General features: G+C 37.3%; 1 protein-coding gene across 7 annotated transcripts in view; it reads right to left on the reverse strand.

Annotated features, from left to right (window-relative positions):
- FGF10 (fibroblast growth factor 10) overlaps positions 1-22,247 on the reverse strand; it is a 65,983-nt gene that overhangs the window by 6,344 nt on the left and 37,392 nt on the right. For all 7 annotated transcript variants that reach the window (XM_075488341.1, XM_075488342.1, XM_075488339.1 and 4 more), the window contains exon 4: positions 623-726. In XM_075488341.1, coding sequence (XP_075344456.1) covers positions 623-726 — 104 coding nt within the window. The remainder of the gene's footprint in view (positions 1-622; positions 727-22,247) is intronic.

Raw genomic sequence — 22,247 nt, forward strand, 5'->3', positions numbered from 1 at the left:
CCTGAAAGTATCAGTAAGCCCAAACTTACACAAATACAAATAAAGTATATATGGGCAATTTTCAAATGATATGCAAATTCTGCTGAGTCAAAGCTTATCTATCTGCTGATATATAAGTCTATATCTCTCTGTACTGCCCATGATCTGGTGTATTAATTAATACAGTCAATTTAAAGCTGGCTACTCTAGAAATCTTCTTGGAAGTTGTAGTTTGATAATTTGGCGTGCTGCTCCATCAGTTGAAGTTTCCAAGATTTCAGGTACACTTTATCCCCCCCAGAATTACTACTAAATGTGACTGTACTGCAGAAAAACAGGGAAAACCAGCCTTCAACATTACATTTTGTAGGACCCTCTCCATTGGCCACTACTTAATAAGAAACCTGACTGAAGCAGTAAGCATGGTAAATCCCAGCAGCTGCTTTGGTATGATATGAGCTTAACAAACAACAGGGAGCTTGTGGAGAGGGGGGCTGCTGGTTTACTAGAGGGTGAAATTTTGATGAACAGCTCATTTCAGCTCTAATTAGTAGCCATACACAGACAAGTGGGGTTTTCAGGAGGTAAGAGAGGGAACTATGCTGACTACTGCAATACATCTGGAAGGTAAAAAAATACTTACAGAGCCGTAGACTTTTCCTTTCTTGTTCATGGCTAAATAATAGTTGCTCTTAATGGATTTAACTGCCACAACTCCAATTTCTACAGATGTTATCTCCAATATGCCTAAAAAATAAAAATTGAGCTATTTAATCACTTCTTTAGAGGATTTTCTCACTATGGAAAAGACAATAAACCTGAAAAATACTAAAACTTCTAATATTCAGAACCAACAGACCAACAAACTTTAGCAAAATTCTTCTCTAAACCATTTCAAGAATATACACAAACATTGTTTCAATTAACATGTTTCCTTTGCTAAGCCTGCATTTTAAACCCTATAAATACTGAAACAGCTCCAGTCTTCTTAGCATAGATTTTACTAAAATTTATCAGAAGAGACATATGAACCACAGCATTTAATTAAATCTATAGCGTATATCAATAGAATGTTAGATTTACCCCAATCTTCAAAACCAGTGGTAAAGTATTTATTCGTTGTACGACATTTACATAAACTAAATCTCTTGGCTGCACTGAGCTGATACATTTACTTTTAGCAAGTGTGATGACATTTTGGGATATAGTAAGACTGACCTAACAGCCACATTATCTTTGTCTTTTAGATATCAGAAACATTTTGCTCTGTTTGTAATAAAGAAAAAAAATTAATCATACTTAAAACAAACTCTGCGATACTGGATGGGTCAAGGGGCCAATAATGGGAGGCAGAGCTTTTCATCTCTATGTTTTCTGCCCAAAAGCATACTGATTTGGGAGTAGAAGATGTCACTACAACTTACATAGTGACTTTAGAGATCCCTTTTCAGCTATTACTAGAGTAACTGAATGGCTATGTTCTTTGGGCATCGTGTCTTAATACAGAATAAATATGACTCCAATTAAATAACTTCTAAATGGTTTATCCAGGTAGCATGCCTAGCTCCAACATTTCTCTTGGTATCAAAATAGATATTAAAGTAGTCAGAACAATAGCCCATCTAACTCAGTGGTCACTAAGGGTCTACCAATGGGGAAATTACAGGAGGGGTTAAAGTGTTGAGAAATTGTAAAGAACATCCTAGACCAAGCCAACAAATAATGTGACGAATAGATCAGCTGGAAAACATTGATGAGTTGCTACCTGCTTAAAAAAAAAGAATCTGCAGTAATTTCCTCCTAAATATGTTCTATGCTTTTTGTCTGGGCAGAGTCGTGCTGGGAAATCCCTGTGTTTTTTCATTTACTTAAAAATTCCTTATGGTAACCACACATCAACTAAAGCCAAGTGTAACTTGGTATTCAGTGCTTTTTCTAGAAATGCTGATTTTCTGTCCCTGAAAACTGAATGCAGTCTGTTCAGACTCTGGAACGATGTGGACGTTAGTGTGCTGAGGAGGTGAGGAGGAAGTTCTTTCACTGCAAATGTTGTTTTAGAACAGCTGCTTTGTATACGATGCAAAAGCCATTCTGTATGGCCACTGAACTGGTCTATGAAGCTCAGGAGTGAGGGTGGTACTTGTTCTGTGACCAGAAGTAGAGGCTTTGATGTTAGCTGGGCAGTGGCTGTGAATCAATCATGAAAAAGTAATAGCTGATTTTTATTGGGAAGTAAACTGATGACATAGTTTATGCTTGTGAAGAAGAGAGAGAACATTGAACTAGGCAATTTAACATGAAAGACCTCCTTTAAGGAGAGGTGGCCTTTCCTGGATGCATTTTAAAATATGTATAAAATTCTATACTTATATAAACTACCTAAATTTTGATATGAAGATATATAAATTCCAGTGCAATTACCAGAGGTTTTGTGTTTACTTAGCAAGAAGCATTAGGTTGGCCATAGCTACAAGGTCTATAGTCCTTGCCTATGAGAAAGACTTCTGTGAGAACTGCAAGAAAAACAACAGTAGGTCTAGGATCTAGCAAAGCCTTTCAGAAAATGGACCATATTAAACCAGAAATAGTAATATTAAAAAAAAGTTTATTGTCCAAACCTACAAAGAGCTGAAACTGGAGGATTATTTTGTTTAAATATTGATATCAAAATGCAAATATAAATGTTGATAGACACACACGATCATGTATTATTAAAAAAACCCTGACAAAGCCTTCTGCTGTAAGATTTTTATGGTAAGATTCTTAATTGCAGCATGAAAAATCAGCATTGCTAAGGATGGAGTTGCACATATAAACTAAGAGAGATTCACCTATTCTGTGAGAGATCTGAATATCCACTGAGCTTCTTACAGCCGTGTGAGAACAATACTGCACTAATAGCCTCTCAGGTTTGAAACCCAGACTTGAACAAACAGAGTGAATGCACAGTTACATATGGCACTGCAAGTCTGCTACCTGTGAGGAGGTAGAAACAACAGTTCCCCAAATCAGCTCACTCCCTCATCAGTAGTATCCAACTCAGTAGCAGCAAAGGCCCCGCTGATATCTGGACCTGCCTAACTACTGCCAAGCCAAAAAGATATGGCCAGTTATTTAAATGAAAACTCTAAACAAAACTTCCATTAGTTACTTATATGTAATGTTATCTTGAGAATTAGCACAAGGTGCTTAGGTGTAAATAAGAAGAGCTATAACTTAGGGGAACTCTGTAATCTAGGAAGACCCAGAAAATGTAAGAAAATTTAAGACCCATGACCTACTTCTAAGGCTAACTTGTCTACTGTTACAAAGGAGCCATATATCATTTTCCATATGTAAAATGAAGAGAATTATACTCTCTCATTTCAAGAAAAGTTGTGAGGGCTCCTTAATTAGGTCTTGATAGCTCATATATACCAGTGTCATGCCATTGATAAAAGCAGATCAGTAAGTCCATACCAGCCAAGGCTTATTATGCTTGTATTACTTTTAAAATGTTGGTCATTTTCACAGCAAAGAAAAGCCAAAGTTGCTTTCTTGATTTTCTGTGAGAACATTAATACAGAGCAGTGGTCTTTAATATTTCTCTCCCATGGGACATCTCCTAAAGTATTTGCGCTCAAAATCAAACAGTTAAGTGGAGTGCCTTAAGTGATGTGGATGACAAGCTATTAGACGGTAAGAATGTAGTGCGAACACTGCTACAATGCCCACTTCTTTTTACGTGAGTGATATGGCTTTTTGTATTTTCCATGCCAACAAGTGATGAGAAAAATTTAGTTAATTCTTTCTACAGAAATTAATTGCTCTAACCTGATCTGTGGCACCAGTAAAACTAGGCTGGGTCCATTTCTAACAACAACAGCAGAAACAAAAAAAAAAAAAGAAAAAGAAGACACTGGCGTAATATGTGCCATTATTATTTTTTATGTTGAAAGGGATTAAAATGAGTTATACTTTGTCATATTATCCCTGTAACAATAACACCATATTAGACCATTTCAATTGATCATGACACTTGCAGCTGAAGGAGAAGAGTGCTTAAATAAGAAACTTGCACTGAATTAACCCATTTTAAGGTTTTTTTGCACTTGAATGATGGAGATACACTGCTCTTCAGTACAATACCTAAGTTACAGTAACAGAAATATTCATGTAATTCATGAAAATATAGTAATTTTTTCTGGTAAAGTTTGTTTGCAATCTCACACTCCGTTATATCCCCAGTGGGGCAGCTGAAAGGAGGTCATGAGGAGAAATGTTACTATATTTACATTACATCCACAGTAACTAGCTTGATTATACCTAGTTACACTATTTAACCGGAGCCAAATGTAGCTGAATTCTTCGGAATTATTATCAGTTTGATCTCATCACCAATGATCCTGGATTTATTTTCACTGAGTTAGTTTTGTGTATTTGGAAGTTGAAAAATGTATAATTTTCAGTGACAATTTTGCATATTCTAACCTCTGCGGTATTTTCAGGGGAGAAGAGACATTTTAATTGGTACTTTTCTTTCAAAGGAATTTAATACTCTTGATCTATTACCTCTTGGGTAACAGGGACCTAATTTGGTACTTATCTACCCTGCTACCCTCTGTACTTCACTGGAGACTTCACTGGAGTTACATGCCAGTTACAAGCACAGAACTAGCTTTTGTCTAGATTGCAAATTATTCAGTATTATTGACAGATTTTCTCAGGAGGAGATTCTCTCATGAGTTTGATAGAAATCTACTGAAGGCAATAGGAATCTTTTCATAGGTGTCAGTGATGTGGACACAAATTTCAAAGGTCAGCATGACAGCACCAACTCATCTGACATGGATCTACAAGCAGAAGTCATGAGGACTTTTCAGAACTTTGAAATAGACTGGATTTAAATCAAATGCCTTTGATGTAAGGGTGAAAATATGTATTTGATTATTCTTGAGTCATTATTAAATTCAGCAGGAATGTATAAAAAACCAAATTGCAACATACAGTATGAAGCTTAAAACGGCAGTGTTTTCACCATCTAATGAAAGTGACTTCTTTGAGGGCACAAAAAATTTTGTATTTTCCTCAAGGTTTATGTAGTGGAGTCACGGGCCATGATTGAACTTCTATACTACTGCAATAAAAAAAATAATTTCCATGGGCTTTCAAGAATAACTCTGTAAAATTTCATATTCTTCAAGTGCTGCAGGGTCAGAGGTAAGAGCCTATGTGTAGTCATAGACAATATGGCTGAAAGGATGCCAGACCACTGTGGGTACTCCACTGGCCTTACTTAGGAAAGCTATTCTTGAGAGATGATTGTTCTCAGACACCTTCAAAAAATTAGATTCTACGACCTCCTGAGTAACCTATTCCACTATCTACATTAGAAAGTTTTCCTAGTATCCAATTTAAATGGCCTTGTTGTAATTTGAGCCCATTAATTCTTGTTTAAACTGTAAACTAACATGAAAAAGAGGTTATTTTTTTTCTTTGCAGAAACCTTTTACATATTCAGGAATTATTATCACACCTACCCATCTACCTACCAACTTTTGCTCTCTAAACAAGCCCAGTTTTTCAATGCTTTCCTTAAAGCTTTCAGGTTTTCTAGACCTTTGAACACTCTTATTGCTTATGCCCACAGCATGGCCATTATACTCTTACTGAAAGCTTACCAGTGTTGATACATGAAGGAACATTTCATATTTCCTGCAAAGGATATATGCATATTCATACATTTATGCATACTTCCTTTTTTTTTTCAGTAATATGATAATACTGATTCGTGCTCAATTTGAGATCCACCACCCTGAGATACATGGAAGAAATGTAAGCAATCATTTCTTATTCTATAGTTGTGAATTTGATTACTCCTAATTAAATGCCATACTTCACACACGCCCCAGTTAAGTGGCCTCTTGTTTATTTTATAATTTCTCTAATTTGTCAATGTTGTTTTTTGAGTTTTTATTCAGTCCTCCAAAAATACTTGTAACTGTTCCAAGTTTCATATTGCCTGCAACTTTTATAACTGTATTTTCAATTCCTTCATTCAAGTTATTAATGAATTTTTGATTAAGAGATACCTTGAAGAGACTTTTGTGGAACTCGATGCCTCTGTTCAGACTGGCAGTGAAAAACTGCTAATTCCTGAGTATGACTTTCCCTACTGTAAGACTTTCACTTAGATTTTGCTTCCTGATCTTGTTTAAGAGAATATCATTAGAGACATTAGTTTCAACAATCTTTCCCAAAGTTATAGTATCTACTGCTTCTCTCCTATACATGAAGATTTTTATCTCATCACAGTTGAAAGTTAGGTTGGTTTGGTATTACTTCTCTTTGATTAATTCTTTGATTAATTCTTTTTGGTTGATAATTTCTTAGGTGTTTACAAACATATATTTAAAAGTTACTTTTCCCATATTTTTTCTCAGGATATGCTGACTTGTTTCTTGTTTTTTCCCTTTTTAAATACAGGTATTATATTTACTACTTCCTCAGTTATATGGGGAGTCTTTTGTCTCCTCGCATTTTCAGAATGAATCTCTAGAGGCTTGGCGAGCCTATTCAGTAGAGCGAGTGAATTTTATCAAGTAAAAAACAGGTAAATCATCCAACTCATTTTCATTTTGTTCTTTTTCTATTCCAACCAACGTTAGCTTCTCTTTGGAGCTCATGTTTCTTTTCTGTGAACACTGAAACAAAAAAGGCATTTCAACATACTTCCTGGTATGTTTCTTGTATCTGATTTTATACGCTTGCTTGGGCTCAGGCATTTCCATGCCTTAAAACTTTTCACTCCAAGAAAATGTGTAAAGTAAATAATTTCCATGATATAATGTGACTTGTAATTAGGCTTGATAATAAGCACTGCAAAACATTAATATTCTCGGGGAGAAAATTCTCTTTAGTAGTTACTCATTTCTGGTTCCATGCTCTTTAGGAACTTGGCAAGGAAAATAAAATAATTAAAAAAAATAAAATGCTGTGGCCTCCATTATGGTTTTAAAACAGATAGCACACTATTATTTTACAGCCATAACTCTGTAAACTTCAACAATTACAACTAATTCCCTTTGACCACATCCACTGTAAAAGCATAGTTTTCAATACCCAAACCATTTCCAACTCATTATAATTAGAAACATTTTAAATATCAACTTGAGATGTGCCCTGTAGCTATGCATGTGCTCTCTTTACAGGTTCCAAAGGCTAGAAACATATTCCCAATAGAAAGCAAATATATTTAACTTAAATAAACTGTATTTTTATAGTTTATAAAAGTGATCATTATATAAATGGCAAGGCAACAGAAAGCTGAGTGGCTGTCTTGCTCTGCACAGAGTGACTGTAAAAAATACAAGTGAAAAATTGCACTTACATAATTCTGTATGCTCATGCCAAGTGTCCTATGTTTTTATAAAAATGCTGGTAATACAAAGCAAAAAAATTACGAAATATCCTAGAACTTGAGTGAAATTATGTCAAGCAATTTATTAGGAAAGACAACTTGACAGAGTATCAGATGTATTACCAAGATGGTATTGCAATGGATCCAAACATACTCTGCAATGAGAACCACTTGATTCTGGGACCAAACTTCTTTGCAGTGTGAGGCAGTGACCATTTTTCTGTAGCTGTGTCATTTGTGTAATAAGTTCTTAAAACACACTTTAAATGTGTGCAACCCTAGTTGCAGTCCTCTCAATGTAGAGGAACAGGACCACCTTGCATCTTCCTCCCCTTTCAGAGATTATCCCATATATATGGCAATTCACAGGCAGTCCCTCCCTCCCTTGCTTTCTCTTCTGCCTGCAGAAATATCGCAGATGAAGAGTGAGTTCAGCTAGATGGAATGTGATGATGACTTGAGAGCTTCCAAAACTTCTCAGTTTCCCAAATGGTGACAAGAAGCTGCTGGGCCTGTGAAGGCAGTGTGACAGATGCTGACAGCTGCTGCTCTTGGTGAGTGACTGGAGAGGGCAGAACTTCGTAACATCCCTCTAAACTGACTTTCCAGAACTTTGGTTTGTGCACCCTCTAGGGGGCTTCTCTGAAGGGGTACCTTTGACTGGCATCGGCTTGGGTCAAACAAAGTTGGTGATAAGGCATAACGTTAAAGATTTGATAGTTCAAAAAGCTACTTTTAGTAGGTGGCTTGAAAAAGGGAGGTTTGAAAAGATGAGAAGACTGGTTGGATGTGGTCATGAAAAAGTGAAGTGCTAAGGAATATGAGGCCACTGACTCTGTTTCCACTCTGTTTCACCATTTACACCTGTGCAAAGCAAGTTGAAAACATCCCCAAATGAGAAGTTATACTGTTATACCTATCTTTTATTTGTTTTGCATAAGAATTATTGACAACAGAAAGAGGAAGGTGGTGGAGTAGAAGATAAAACAAACCTAGGAAACTGAAGATGGGCTAACCAAGACTTGGCTTTGGAAGCTTTTTCAATGAAGCAAAGTAGTTCCACTAAAATGTAATCTTACAGACTTTGTGGTTGTCTTTGGAAGGCAGCTTAAGATACAAACCTCACAACCCACGATGCCACAGTTATGGGCAGAAATCTCAAATAATAACTAACCTGAACCATAACCTGACCTTTGACTTAAAACTAAAACTTCATTTGAAATTAAAATAAGTTCAGTGCTTTTTATTACTATTTAATATTTTCTGAGACCTCTACCCTTCCTGCTCTAAATCAGAAGTGAAAGTACTGAAAGACCACAAAGCAAGCTGCTAATGTGTCATATTTAGATCAACTACAACCAAAATGTGAATGTCCCATGAGCTTTCCAGTCTAATTCCCACATCTGATGCATTTGGATAAGCCTGAGATATGTATCCAAACTTCTGGAAGGCTGTGGGAACAGGACCTCTGAGCCTTCCTGCATTAGCACAATATCAGCATAAGATGTGAAATCTCGATGGTGCATAAAGACCATGTAAAAGATTAATTATTAGAGCCCTTTCGCAGACCCACAAGGGTATTAAAGGAAAAAAAACACTTCTCCTTTCCTTATCTACTGCTTTTACGGCTTTAATTTTGGAGCAGAGCAACAACTACTCAACCAACGTTCCTCTGTAGACCAAGTAAATGGAAGGGTGGCGGCAGCAGGGTACATGGGAAGAGAGAACCTCATTAGTGATGCACTAGTGAGAGCTGTTGGTTAGCAAAGGAGGAGTTTAAGTTTAGCTACAAGAATGGCAGGAATCAATTTAGCTTGTATACATCCCGACATGTAACAGAAACAATTAATTCAGGAACATAGTTAGTTAGCCTACATTTTTCCCTCTTGTCAGCGAAGGGAGGCAACTGCAAAGAAAGTTCTAAACACCACTACTCTTTCTGTTAAATGTCCAAAGTTACATGGGTTAAACTTAAGCAAAGGAAATGCAGGAAGTGACTTTGAGGACACATCTATGCTGTCAGTTAAGATGAGTTCAGATCTGCCCTCAAGGACACCTTGTCCATCACTTTCATCACTAACATGCAAGCATGTCATCAGATTTAGCCAAAGTGCTGGAACTATCTTGCAGGAGGGAAGATAAACACATTTGCTTCCTTCACATGGATTTAATTCATACTGCGGAGACGGGATGGCTACAGGTAGAGCCAACTGTACCTAGCTCTGTTAATCAGAGCTCAGAGTTCTTGAGCTCCATGCTTTGAGCCAAGACAGGAAGACGTATAACCAGCAATTAATGTTGATGGAAAATATAAGGGTCTGAACATCTTGGTGTGCTTGACCCCAACATTGCAAGATTTGATAACTTGTAGATTAGACACAGACAGTGTCAGAATTCATTATCTGATCTGTTTCTGGGGTGGAGGAGTTATAATTGACAACTAGTCCTGACCAAGGAATGGTAGCAATTCATATGCCAAGAGAACAAAAGGAAAACAAAACACCCACACCTAGTATATATGGTTAGATGCAGGATTGTAGTTATCAGATTTGTTAGATCTCTTGACAAAGATGGCTTAAGGAGTTTCAGCCCTCCCTTCCCCCAGATACTTTTTCCTGCCTCTGTGCTGAAGTTCACCAACCCTTCAAATATCACTGTGGAGCAGCACTATAAACAAAATCATTGGAATGATCTGGCTTGGAAATAACTCTCAATAGAAAACAAATCAACCTAAAACCCTAAGGACTAAACAATCCAAGTTTTTGCAGTCATTCCTAGTAGTATATGTTTTCTAGACCTCCTATTGCTCTCTTTCTGGTCTCTTTCCAATTGGCTAATTTTTTTGAAGTGAGGTGCCCAAGACTGGATCGATGTTCTAACTAAGGCCTGATGGGTACTGAATTGAGCAGAAAGATTACTTCATGTGTTTATAAGGAAACCTGGATCCCAGTCCAAATCCTAATCGAAACTTGGCAGTCCATATATGTTTCCATTTAGTAGACAGGACCAGGCAGTCAGGATTTCTGCCAAATCTTAAATTTCTAGGTCTCCACAGAAAATATACAGGAGAATGGAAAGCTTATAAGAGACGAGTACAGCTCAGTAAATTTTCTCAGTGGTGTGCAGAGCTGCCTGTTTCAACCTGGGTGGAATCCTGAGTTATCTTTTGCATTCATGATCATTACGTTCACTTCCTTCATTTTACCCCTTGTATAAGTTTCAATGTGAATAAGTGCAAATTGGAAGAAACTGGATGGAGTTAAGGCTGCTCCATTTATTGCCCATCCTAGGGAGTGGCACTGCAGAAGAAACAGTCAAAATGCATGGTGACTGCCAGGAGAAGTAGCTGTCCATCACCTGCAGTCTCAGGAAAGGCAGGTCTTCACTGCTTAGGCAGTCAGCTGCTGCTCAGTTAGGAGCTTCTAGCAGATACAGTACAGATATTCACAAATGGGGCACAAATTATAATCAAATGGAGCCAATTGCTACTTAGGCACTGACAGGTATGAGCAGATGGAAGTGAGCCTGGGTGCTAAAGTGGTCAGAGTATGTACAAACAGATGAAAAAAGGTATCCCTATGAGAAGTTGTATGGAAGTTGTGAGATGTATGAAACTCAGTGTGCTGCAGGTGTCCTCTGCTACTTGTCTGTCAACAATATTTATCCAAATGACAGGTTTGTTGCCTTCTACTGAGACTTTCTGACACATACTGTAGCTGTTGTTCTAGCTAAGGCTGCTCAGCTGCACATCAAAATGAGACAACAGTTTCTTTCAACGGTTATGTTTAATTAAGGGCCTCATTTGTTCTTATGATGGATCTCGACTCCCCATTGTGCAAGACAACAGGACTGGAAAAATATGGTCTCTCATTCGCTAGTCTCAAATACTTACCTTCTTGTGGAAGGTAGGAGACAGAAGAAACTCACTGCATAGCTGTACCACAAAGCTTGGCAATGTGCATTGCACTGCCTGTCGCGGGTAGGATCCTTTCCTAAATCTGTATGGGCATAATGACCTAGCAATGGGGTAAAACAGAAAAATCACAAAGTTCTACAGGCTCCTCTTTAAGGGACCATGACTAGGTACAGTGCCTAACAGTATCCTGCTACTGCTATGTTTCTCTGAAAAAAAAGGATGTTTTAGTGTTTTCTCAGCGAATCAGAAAGTTGCCAAACACACTAATCCACCACATCAATTAGTTGTTGGTTCTAATGGTTTATGTCTGTCTTTGCCTCACACAGGAAAAAGGAATCCATGGTATTTTAAAATATGGGATCCACATGTTTATATTGCAAGACTCCCCCTGGACAGCTATAATGATCACTCTTTTTCACATAATTATCTTTGGTGGCAGTTACTCATCAACACTTTCAGCAGTTTTCTTCTACAATGCCACAAATATTCCTAATATTGCTTGGTCACACTAATAACTTTTTTTAAGGCAACTTTATAATGACTGTGGGAACAGAATGAACATCTGAGAAGTGTAGATTAGGGCAGCTGTATGGTATGAGTGATCAGTGTTAAGAAAATTACTGCAAACAGTATTTCAGTATATCTTAAAATTCCTAACTGTTGTTTGTCCCTTGTAGCTTTTTTTTCTCCACAAATTCTTTTCTTGACTGACCTGGATGTGATCAAATAAAAGGCAGGTCTCTGACCCTAATACTCATATTTACATAGTTTGGGTCAATGTTGTATATGATTTAAGATGACCAGTCATAGATTGTAAGTAGCTCATAACCCAGTGGGTGCTTCGCAAACAAACTACTTTCTAAACTTTTTTGGACAAAGTATTTATTGAAAGACACAATTATTGTAACAGTTGCTATTGGACAGACTTACAGTAAATAAAGAGAAATTAATTCCAAGTTGTTACTATATGAGAAGATGTTAAGGCCAACAGTTTAGCAGCTGAAAAGAATTCAGTGACCTCTGATCACCAGTTCATTGCTTTGTCCATTCATTTTTTGTTTTCTCTGACATAAATAATTCTGTTTACTTAACTCATCTTAAATTACAACCAATCAAAAAGACACCATTCAGTAACTGTATTATTCTTGTTATAACGCTATGTGATCAGCTTCTCACTTTTTAATGCTAGGTTTGTACTTTGTCTTATATATTCTGTACAATTCCTTCATCATCAAAGGTATGCTGAAACACTAAAGCAAGTAACAAGGTCTGTACTCTTGCACAAAGATGTAAACTATTGCCCGCTATAGTGCAAGCACCTGATATATGTCTTTCACAGTGTTTTCATCTTTAATACTTGACTGTCTCCTAACCTGGCTGGATGTGCTATCTTCAGTCTTCTAGTACAAACAGTTTTTTTAAACTTTGATGAGCAGTGATAAGTGCTGTCTTCTTAAACATTCGTTCAACACCTCATCAAAAAGCAGAATGACAAAATCGTCAATCTTGCACAGCAACTTAAAAGGCTGATCTGCAGAGCACAATCACTTCACACCCTTCTGCTTTCATTATTTTCAAGTCTCCTTCTATATTGTTTCCCATCTTCCCTGCTGACATCCTCAGATAGCAGCTAACAAGCACGTTTTGCACACAGGATTATGTGATCTAATTGCACGTTCTTGCACCTCATGTCTTGTCCTTTTATACAAACTCTGATTCCCTAGCCTGGGTTACCGAAATCTTTTTGGTTTTCCCTTTCCTTGAACTATGTAATTCTCTTGCACAAATACTCATAAAACTATGCTTGGGACGGTTAACAGACAATAAGATTCAGAAGGTTTGCTACATTCTTTCCAGCTTTTCTACTCAACCTTCTGTATTTAAATTGGGGTTTCTGCTCACTGCAGTCTAACAGCACAAAATCCCACTCGGCTAACAAACTCCAATCAACCACTCAGCTTACAGTGAGTGTGATTTCTGCTGTGATCCCAGCAGAATCCTTGTCAGGGGACGTGTAGAGGGCAGGCAAAGAACCTCTCATCTTCTCTATGTACTTTCATGTCAGGCTCAGAGATACCTTTGCTTATACTACTGTCTAACATTGCAAAGAGCACCTGGCCTCTAGGCCATTTGGTGGAAACTGGCTGACAATCATATTCACACCTTCTAGGATGGTCTGGGACATCCCTGAGAGTGCTTGGTTTAATTTTCCTCAGACTACTACCTCTAGAGACTTTACCCATATCCCTCAGACATGTCTGTGGTTTCTCTGTTCTGAGTGCCTGACATATTGTGAAGACTGTGTGGCAGCCCACCAGTTCGTTGTTTATATAGTCTGATGCCAAGGTCATGTAGACATTCTCTTGCAGGGCCTGGCATGAGAGTGTATGAAACCAAAGGACCAAGCCTGGCTTGGTCGTGTCCATATTCCCTCTTAGGAGTGGTCCCTGAAGTGAACTATCCTGAGAATTTTGTGGAGGTTCATCTCAGGAGGAAATAGTTCATGCCAAAAAAAGCTAAGAATGAACTAACATGTGCAATGGGAATGGTCAGGAGTGCTGGACCCAAAAGCCACCTGGGGAGCTAAATTATTTGACAGTGTAGACCTAGCCTTAGACAACTATGGAGATGAGCAGCTGAAGACCAGGACTGCCATATTTCTGTCTGGGATTTTGCATGTGGAGACAGACACTTCTGAGAAATGTCAGAGCAATGGTGTGTGTGCTGCTTGTACAGCCTGGGCACAGACAATAAATATAAAACTGTCTACATACAATGTCTTATTACTTGTTCATGAACCAGTTCCACAATTATATTCCAGGAAGCATCAACTTTTCTGTACACATCTTGTGTAGCTTATGTATAGAAAATAATAAATAAATAAGTAATGGGTTAAAAATAGGGAACAAAAGTAATCAGTTCTCTCAGGAAAGTAATCAGCAAAGTCCTAGTGTTGTCTGTGCTTAACATATTCATTAATAATCCACAGTAACGCCATGACAAACCCTGCTGATTATACTAAACTATTCAGGGTAGTAAATCTGAAGGAACTCGGAGTAACTACAGAAGAATCTCAGGATCCAAGCTGACAAGGCAATAAAATACCAGATAAAATTCAATGTGGATGAATGTTGTAGAAAGTGGTGCACACAGGGAAAGTAATATTAGGTTTATAAACATGGGATATGTTACAGAATGGCTTATAGCCCAGCTATCACTTCTTAGTCTTATAATAAACAGCAAAACAAAAATCAGGAGTAGGGAATGTTTAGGAAATGGAAAATAAAGCAACAAGATAGATCCATCTGTGTCTGCATTTTGAACACGCACGCTACCCTAGTCTCTCATCTCATAAAAGGTAGAGCAGAACTGGAAAAGTTACAGAAAAGGGCAACATGCATGATCAGAAATAAGGATTAACTATTGTTTGAGGAGTAACAAATACCTAGCATTTTGCAGGGTGGAACAGAAATGGCTTGATGAGGGGGAATCTATAAAATTGTAGGCAACCTTGAGAAAGTGAAGGAGGAACAACTATGTACTGAATCTCAAGTGAAATTGACCAGATGTTTAAAACAAAAGACGGTATTTTTTCACACTTGCAAGATTACAGCAGTCATTGGTGGGATGTAGTTTACATGAACTGAAAAGCAATCAGAACAATTAATTGCAAAAATGTGATCCTAGGACAAGTAAATAGATACCATCATTAGTCTCCGAATTGCATACTGATGGACACTAGGAGAGTATAATAGGCAGATACCGCTATATGCTTGTTCTTCTCCTCTTCAGGCTTCTGCTACTGCTACTGTCAGAGGCAGGAAACCAAACTGACCTTTAGTCTGCAGCAGTGGAGTTGCCCTTTAATTCTTACATATACATCCCCTCATACAGAGAAATGGAAGAAAACAGAGAAACAGCCAACAAAGATTTGTCAAGAGCAAATTCTTTAAATCTAATGTCATTTTATGACAACGTAACAGGTCATATCATGAAAAGAGCTACATAGTTAGGCTTTTGACACTATCCATTACATTATCATAAATACCCTAGTTTCATATAAAACTGTATTTTAAGTAGGATGAAAAACAGGCTAGAAAACCGTATTTAGAGAATCATTCTCAATGATTCACTGCCAAAATGTAATGAAGTATTGAGGAAATGCAAAAACAGGATAAATAAGAATGAGATACCCATTTTGCAGAAAAGTGTCTGGGTGGCTAGTGGTCCACAACCTGGGCTTGAGTGAACAACATGAAAAGCAAACACCTTCCTAACATGTCTAAACATGAATATAGTGTGTGAATTGCAAAAGAAAGTCTTTCTGCATCATCCAGCACTTGGAAGGCTTCATCTGGGCTCTATGCTCATTTCAAGATATGTCTAAGGAGGGCAACCAGCATGGCCATAGCTCTAGAAAATGTGATTTGAAATGGAAAAATTAAATAAATTCATCCTGTTTATCTTAAGAAGAGGAGATTTGGGAAGAGAAATCATATCAGTAGTTTTCAAATACTTAAAAAATATCTGGAAAGAGGAGGGGAATATTCCATGCAAGAGGCAACAGAAATAATGGGCTCAACAGCACAGAAGAGTAAGGGAGGATATTAAGAATAGTAAGATTTTAATAAGAGTGGTAAAAATTCTCTGTATTCATTAAAGGTGCTTTGGAGTATGTGCAGTCTTTAATAGCAGGTGATAAAAGTGTCCAGCAGAGTTGATAATAGGTATCATCCATATGTACATTGCGGGACAATGGGATGCAGCACATAATCTTGAGATTTCTTACAAGCCTATAAAGCTGTGTTTTCACACACAAGAATTCAATCAAATGTTTCTGAAAATCTTGGACTTACTATGCCACAGAGCAGTATTCTGTACAATATTTGCATGGGAAGTCAAACACTTCCAGAAATGTACAGACTTACAGCATGCATGGTGTGCAACTGATGTCCTGAAAGATTCAGGTTTTTGGTTAGACAGAAACCAGTTAGAACTACTGTATGATATTTCTGATCAATGCATTGGAATTCCAGAAGAAATGCAAAGAATCATTAAAAGGCCTGGGCAGCAGAAGAGGTCAGTTCAAATATGTGGTAGCTCTAGGCGACAGCAGGAGTGTGATCATTTAGATTTTGCTCACAAAAACGTCAAGATCATAAATTGTTTCACAGTGCATCATCTTTACAGATTATGTATAAACTTTGGAGATCTTGCCTCTAAATTGTGAACTTCACGTCTGTCATCCTCATGTTCTTCATTTGCAGGTTTGTGCTTATTGATCTTAATTGATATCTGATGAAACGCAACACTAACTATAATTCCTTTTTGTTTTATTAGAAACCATTCAAACACTGTAGTCAGTGGTGTTTAGAAATGAGACACCTATTTATTTCTGTAATGAAAAGCATAATTATGAAAAGAGTACTAGGCCTGTTATACTGAAATTTGAAGGGACTTCTACTTAAAAAAAAAAACAACAATGAACTCTCATCTGGTACATCCTACAGAACTTGGGATTCAGTATCTGAAAGCTGGACTCCCAACTGTAGTTCCCACAAGACTTACAAATTTGTGGGACTCCTTTCACAAATCAGGCTCATAGATAGCAAGTATGCTGCAAAGCAAAGCATGAAGATAACAGAACCACTTCTGAAAATTTGATTCTTAATGTCCATGTTCCTCTGCCCACCTCTAGTGAACTATTTTCTTTTTAGTCATCATTTTCCTGGTGCCTCTTTTTCCCCTCAAGCCCACACAATAATCTCCTCCTATCTCCTTGTAGTAGACCCTATCAAAAGAACTTCATAAAAAAAAGGGTAAGTTGAAACATATGAATAAGAATCACAGTGGCTGCCTTTAAACTGACAGTCTATTTATTTACTTTATTTATTTTGTTGTTTTGAAATCTATGTGTGCCAAGACCACTCTCTGGGAGTTCCTTGCTATGTATAAACTAACACAATAATCAACAATTACAAGGCACTGCTAAATCTATTGTCATGCATCTGCACAATCATAATTCACTTCCGTGCAATTACAAAGCAATTGGACTGCCTGACCCCACTCAGTCCCACCAGTTGCATTGTCAGCTGCCTACGAAAAAATGAAAGCCCTCAGAGAAAGCAGAAGATAATAAACCAGTCTCTGGTAGGAAAGATGGAAGAAATTTTTGTATCAGGATAGAAATTATATGGCAAATATTTCCTTTGTTATAACAATAGAGTAACATCAATATATTACTGACACTATTTGCAGGTGATTTTTAATTTCTATGTTCCATATGTTTCATGTACGTACTGAGCAACAGCTAGTGCTCTGTAAAATCTTTAATATGACAGAGATGACAAAATCCCAGTTGGCAAACTACCTTCTCAATTCTCTAGTACCAAAGTGGAACAGTTCTGGTGCAAGGAGTTCTAGCATGTTACCTGAAGGATCTCAAAGCTGCCAGTGCCACTGTTGCAAATGTCAGCTGACAAGACCCAGTGCCCACTGATCTCAGCAATCCCTTCTAATTGATCTTAACTCTCTGAATATCAGTCTCTGATTTCCAGTGCAACAATTCCAGTGCTGTGGGGCACACAAAAGGGAGATCTGTGGCCACATTTCCAAATCGAGGGCAGACTACCCACAGTCAGGAAGACTGGAAGTTTCCAGAGGCTGACCTACGTTTATGCCAGATCTATCCTTCCTCCTTAAATGCCATTTCAACATAAGATGTCAGATGAATCGATGTTACCAGTCTGGCACAGTTCTCAGCTGGTTCACCATTAGTTGCTCAAAAACATCTTAAGTCCAGTGCTCAGAAATAGAAGGATTTTAATGAGCAGTATGCTTTAATTTATGAAGACTTATCTCTTCTTCTTAGTTATGTATAACACGAAGAGCCAGTGATCAGTACTATCCTGAAATATACCCTAATCATCAGCTCATACTTCAGCTATTCCTTATTTCTGTGCTGCTTCTGACAAAATATACATAGCTCTGAAAACTAACAAAAAACGTTCTTGCAGATCTGTGGCCTTGTGGTTGATTAAATCTACCATTTGTCTTAGCTAGAACTAATAATAGAACTAATAATTTTTCACTTTTCTGATTCCTTGCCTATTATCTCATAAGAGTTATATCTTTGTTTACATGAAGATGCTGAGCTATTCATTAACAAACCTGAATGAAAATATACAGCAGATGCAAAAGTTATTAGGAGAAGACAACTAGCATGAATACTTAAACCTTACTTGTTCAAAAAACCTGGCTTACCTCTTAGTAACAAGTGGGCTAAAGCAAATCACTGGTGGATTTGTTATAGGACCACTCTGTAATGTCTTCCCACTCTGCCCTCATAAAAAAATTTTTATAATATACATTAAAAACAGGTTATTACCTGTTTACTGTTAACAGACATGCCCCTGAATGCCATTTTCCCTTTATGTACATGTTAGTATACATATTACAATACCCGGAAAGAGTGAGACCCTCATTCCAGGATCGTTAGGTGTCAGAGGCAGGAAGATCAGTTTTAGAAGCCAGGAAACGTGGTTGGTTCAGGAGACTGATAGCTTTGCAGCAGTGACCTAGCAGAATAATAGCAAAGCTTGAAACAGGACTCCGCTATCTGTGTTCTATTTCAGTGTTTTATCCAGTGAAGCTACATTATTTAATAAGAGCAAACTTTCCTAATTATCTTAAACAATTTGAATATCAATCTCTGATTCCGACCTTAACAATTCCAGTGTTGTGGGATATAGAAAAGATTTCTAGATGCCTTTTCACAGTTCATACAATAATTTAGGTTGGAAAAGGCCTTTGGAGGTCATCTGGTCCAAATCCCAGGGGCCAAATTCAAAGTTTTGTTAAGTTGTTCTCTTTCTTTTTTTTGGCATCTCTGTTATCTCTGACGTGGCTGTCCTGGAAAAGAGTTAAGTGACTTCCATGACTGAGGATCTTTAGAATCCGTCTCTGTCAACAATCTCTTCCAAAACTGGATCTGCCATAGGCAAACTGAAACCTCAGTGGAAGTCACTGGGGTAGAACTGGCATCAGATTCAGAATCTGGTCCTGATTCCACTGTAAATGAATTAGAAGCATTAAGCTCAGAGAAGATCACTGACTTTTGACAAGAAGGTGGCTAATGGGGCACTGTAAAACATATGCAAGAAGACAGTGACAGCTGATTCTGATTTCTCTTCCAACATGTGGATTATGTTACATCCACCCAAGCGCTAAGCTTTCATCTCAAACAGTTGTGAAGGTGAAGGCTTCTAGGGGTCTCATTCTCTAATTATGCCTGACTTAGAATTCACTTAACTTAGACTAACACGGATAGGAAGTCAAGTTCTGTTAGCTGTTCCACCTTTCACCTTACCACACATCTGGGAAATATTCAGATCAAGATCATAACCTTGCATTTTGGCATTAGCTACCTAAAAAAACATTAAGATATCACCAACAATTTGCCTTTGACTGGGAAAATTAGAAGCATATTTGAGATGTAAACACTGTTGTGGCACTAATATTGCTGGTAATGATTAAAGGCTGCTACTTTAACTATAATGGAATAAACCAAAACTGACAGTCTTTGTCCATGCCCATTTTCAGTTTAAACAAGATAAGGAAATCCCAGTGGTATATCATATTCTGAATGAGAGGGAAAGCTGGGAATATTTAGAGATGAGTATTTTCAATGAGTTCTACAAATGGAAAGCAGTATGTGTAAAGTACTGTAACAAATTTGTGGTTACAAAGCAGAAGTGGGGATAGGACCCATCTCTTTCTTCTGTATCAGGCCTCTCTACCACTTGAACTTAGGAAGAATTGTCTTTAATTGTAAACAGGCTAGACCTATGCATACTCTAGAGTCGATGCAGTAGAGGGCAGCATTCATTAGCCAATTTATTTCATATTCATTAGCCAATTTATTAGGTTATCATCACCATCATTATTGTTTTATTTCAAGAAAAAATATCAGAAATCAGAAGCTGGTAAAATAGGAGCTCAAGGGGAAGAGCAGCTGGGGCTATCCACATGCAGGAACGGGGAGATCCAAACTCCTTTTCTCCTACTGTTTCCAACTCAAACTTCAGAATTCTGGTCTAAAGTTGGGCCTATGTTAGGAAGGATTTGCTGTTACAATCATACTGGCAAACCTTGCTCACTCCTAGGACTATTTCTGTGTTGAGGTTTCTGCTCATTTAAAAAAAAAAAAACAATGACTGCCTAATGTAAAATACTCAGAGACTCAGCAGAGATCAAATTGTAGAAGCTGAAGCCAGGAAAAAATCATCAAGAATGAAAGCACAACATTTTAATGAAAAATTTTAATCAAGCTTTGGTACCAGCTACCAAAGAAAAAATGAAGATTCTGTATATATTGATGTGTCTAAACCAAGACTAATGCCTGTCTGGGATATATGATTAGCCAAATATTAGTTATGCTCGAAGTAGAAGATACTATTCTCTTTGCAGTGTTAACTGTAGGAAATGCAATAGGCTGGGATATATAAGCAGTCAGCCTAGATGCTATGGATCTTTCCATACAATTAAGAACTCTAAGAATTGCCGTATATTAGTAATTTATTATATATTTATTTATTTTTTATTTTTCTTCAAAGTTGTATTTCTGGGTTAGACTTGTTGTAAAAATGAGATTTCCCTCCAGAAACAAGTGTTTCCTACTGTATCAAATTTTCACATCAATAAGCAGCAAAATAGTAAGTCTCTCAAATCATGAAGCTGTATATGCTGCTAAAGATGGTGAAATGAGATACAGCACACGTTAACAAAAGCATCTGTCTCACATGTTTAGTTTCTTAAGCCTTTGATGTGTTTCAAATATCAGTAGAGCCTTTTCCTCATCTTCCCCATTGCAGTGCAAGTTCAAAGAAAACATATTATAAAAAAGCTGATTTGTAAAAAAAGCTTCCTAGCAGCTTTGAACTGCCACATACAGTTTTAGCATTTATAAGAAATGCTGTAATATCTGAGCTAACATTTTTTGTTAGTTGGTGACCATTTATCTACCCCAGGAAAAATAAATGAGGGTGGTGTAAATAAACTATAAATGCTTGGGGACATCAGGAGTATATGGGCTGTACACTGGCTATAGGATTTATTATGAAAAATTCAGTTCCATAAATCAAATGTAACAAACAAGTTTAGCCAGAAGAAAGCAGAAAACCCTAAGAATGCAAAAATTTCTTTCAAGATAAAAATTATTATTTTACCTACAACCAGATTCGAATATCACTGCTCCTCACAAAAGTGATTCATATAGCTCATGTATGAAGGAACTACTAAATGTAGGTAACACTCTAGGAAAGGTAGAAATAGATGAAAAAATTTGAAGCCACTGTTGAATATCACCCCACAAAAAGAGGTGGAGGGGGATAGAGAGAACATAATTTGCAAAATCCAAGACGCAAAGGATTTTCACAGTCTCCTTCCCCAAGTGTACATATTTCTGAGTTAATCAATAACTTATTAGATTTATCTAGTCAGTATATGCTGTAATTTTAATATGAAAATTTAATACGTTTGCTCCTTTGAGATAAATAGGAAGTGTGCCTTATTCTGCCATCTTTACTCCTTAAGATTCTCCTCCATTCTCCATCTGTTGCTTTGCCTGAAACCAGAGATAAATCAGTATTGTAAACAAAGCAGCACATCTACAATTACGTCTAGTTACGCAAGGCTAAAATAGTGAATACTGACTTACACTTAAACTAAAGTAACTTTGACATTCATTTCCTTCAAACAAGCATTGGTTTCAAATACAATTTTTTGAACATCTGTGACAATAAAATTCCAAGTAATACATATGCATGATGTGCAGAAACACCATGTATCATCACATGTGTAAGTGCTGGAGGTAGGATTTTGCCTGCTAGAGAGAAACTAAAATACCACAGTGTAAACTGAAAACAGCTCTTCTGAAATCCTTGGAATTCATTA

Source organism: Mycteria americana, chromosome Z (genome assembly GCF_035582795.1).
Source record: "Mycteria americana isolate JAX WOST 10 ecotype Jacksonville Zoo and Gardens chromosome Z, USCA_MyAme_1.0, whole genome shotgun sequence".
Taxonomy (NCBI): Eukaryota; Metazoa; Chordata; class Aves; order Ciconiiformes; family Ciconiidae; genus Mycteria; species Mycteria americana.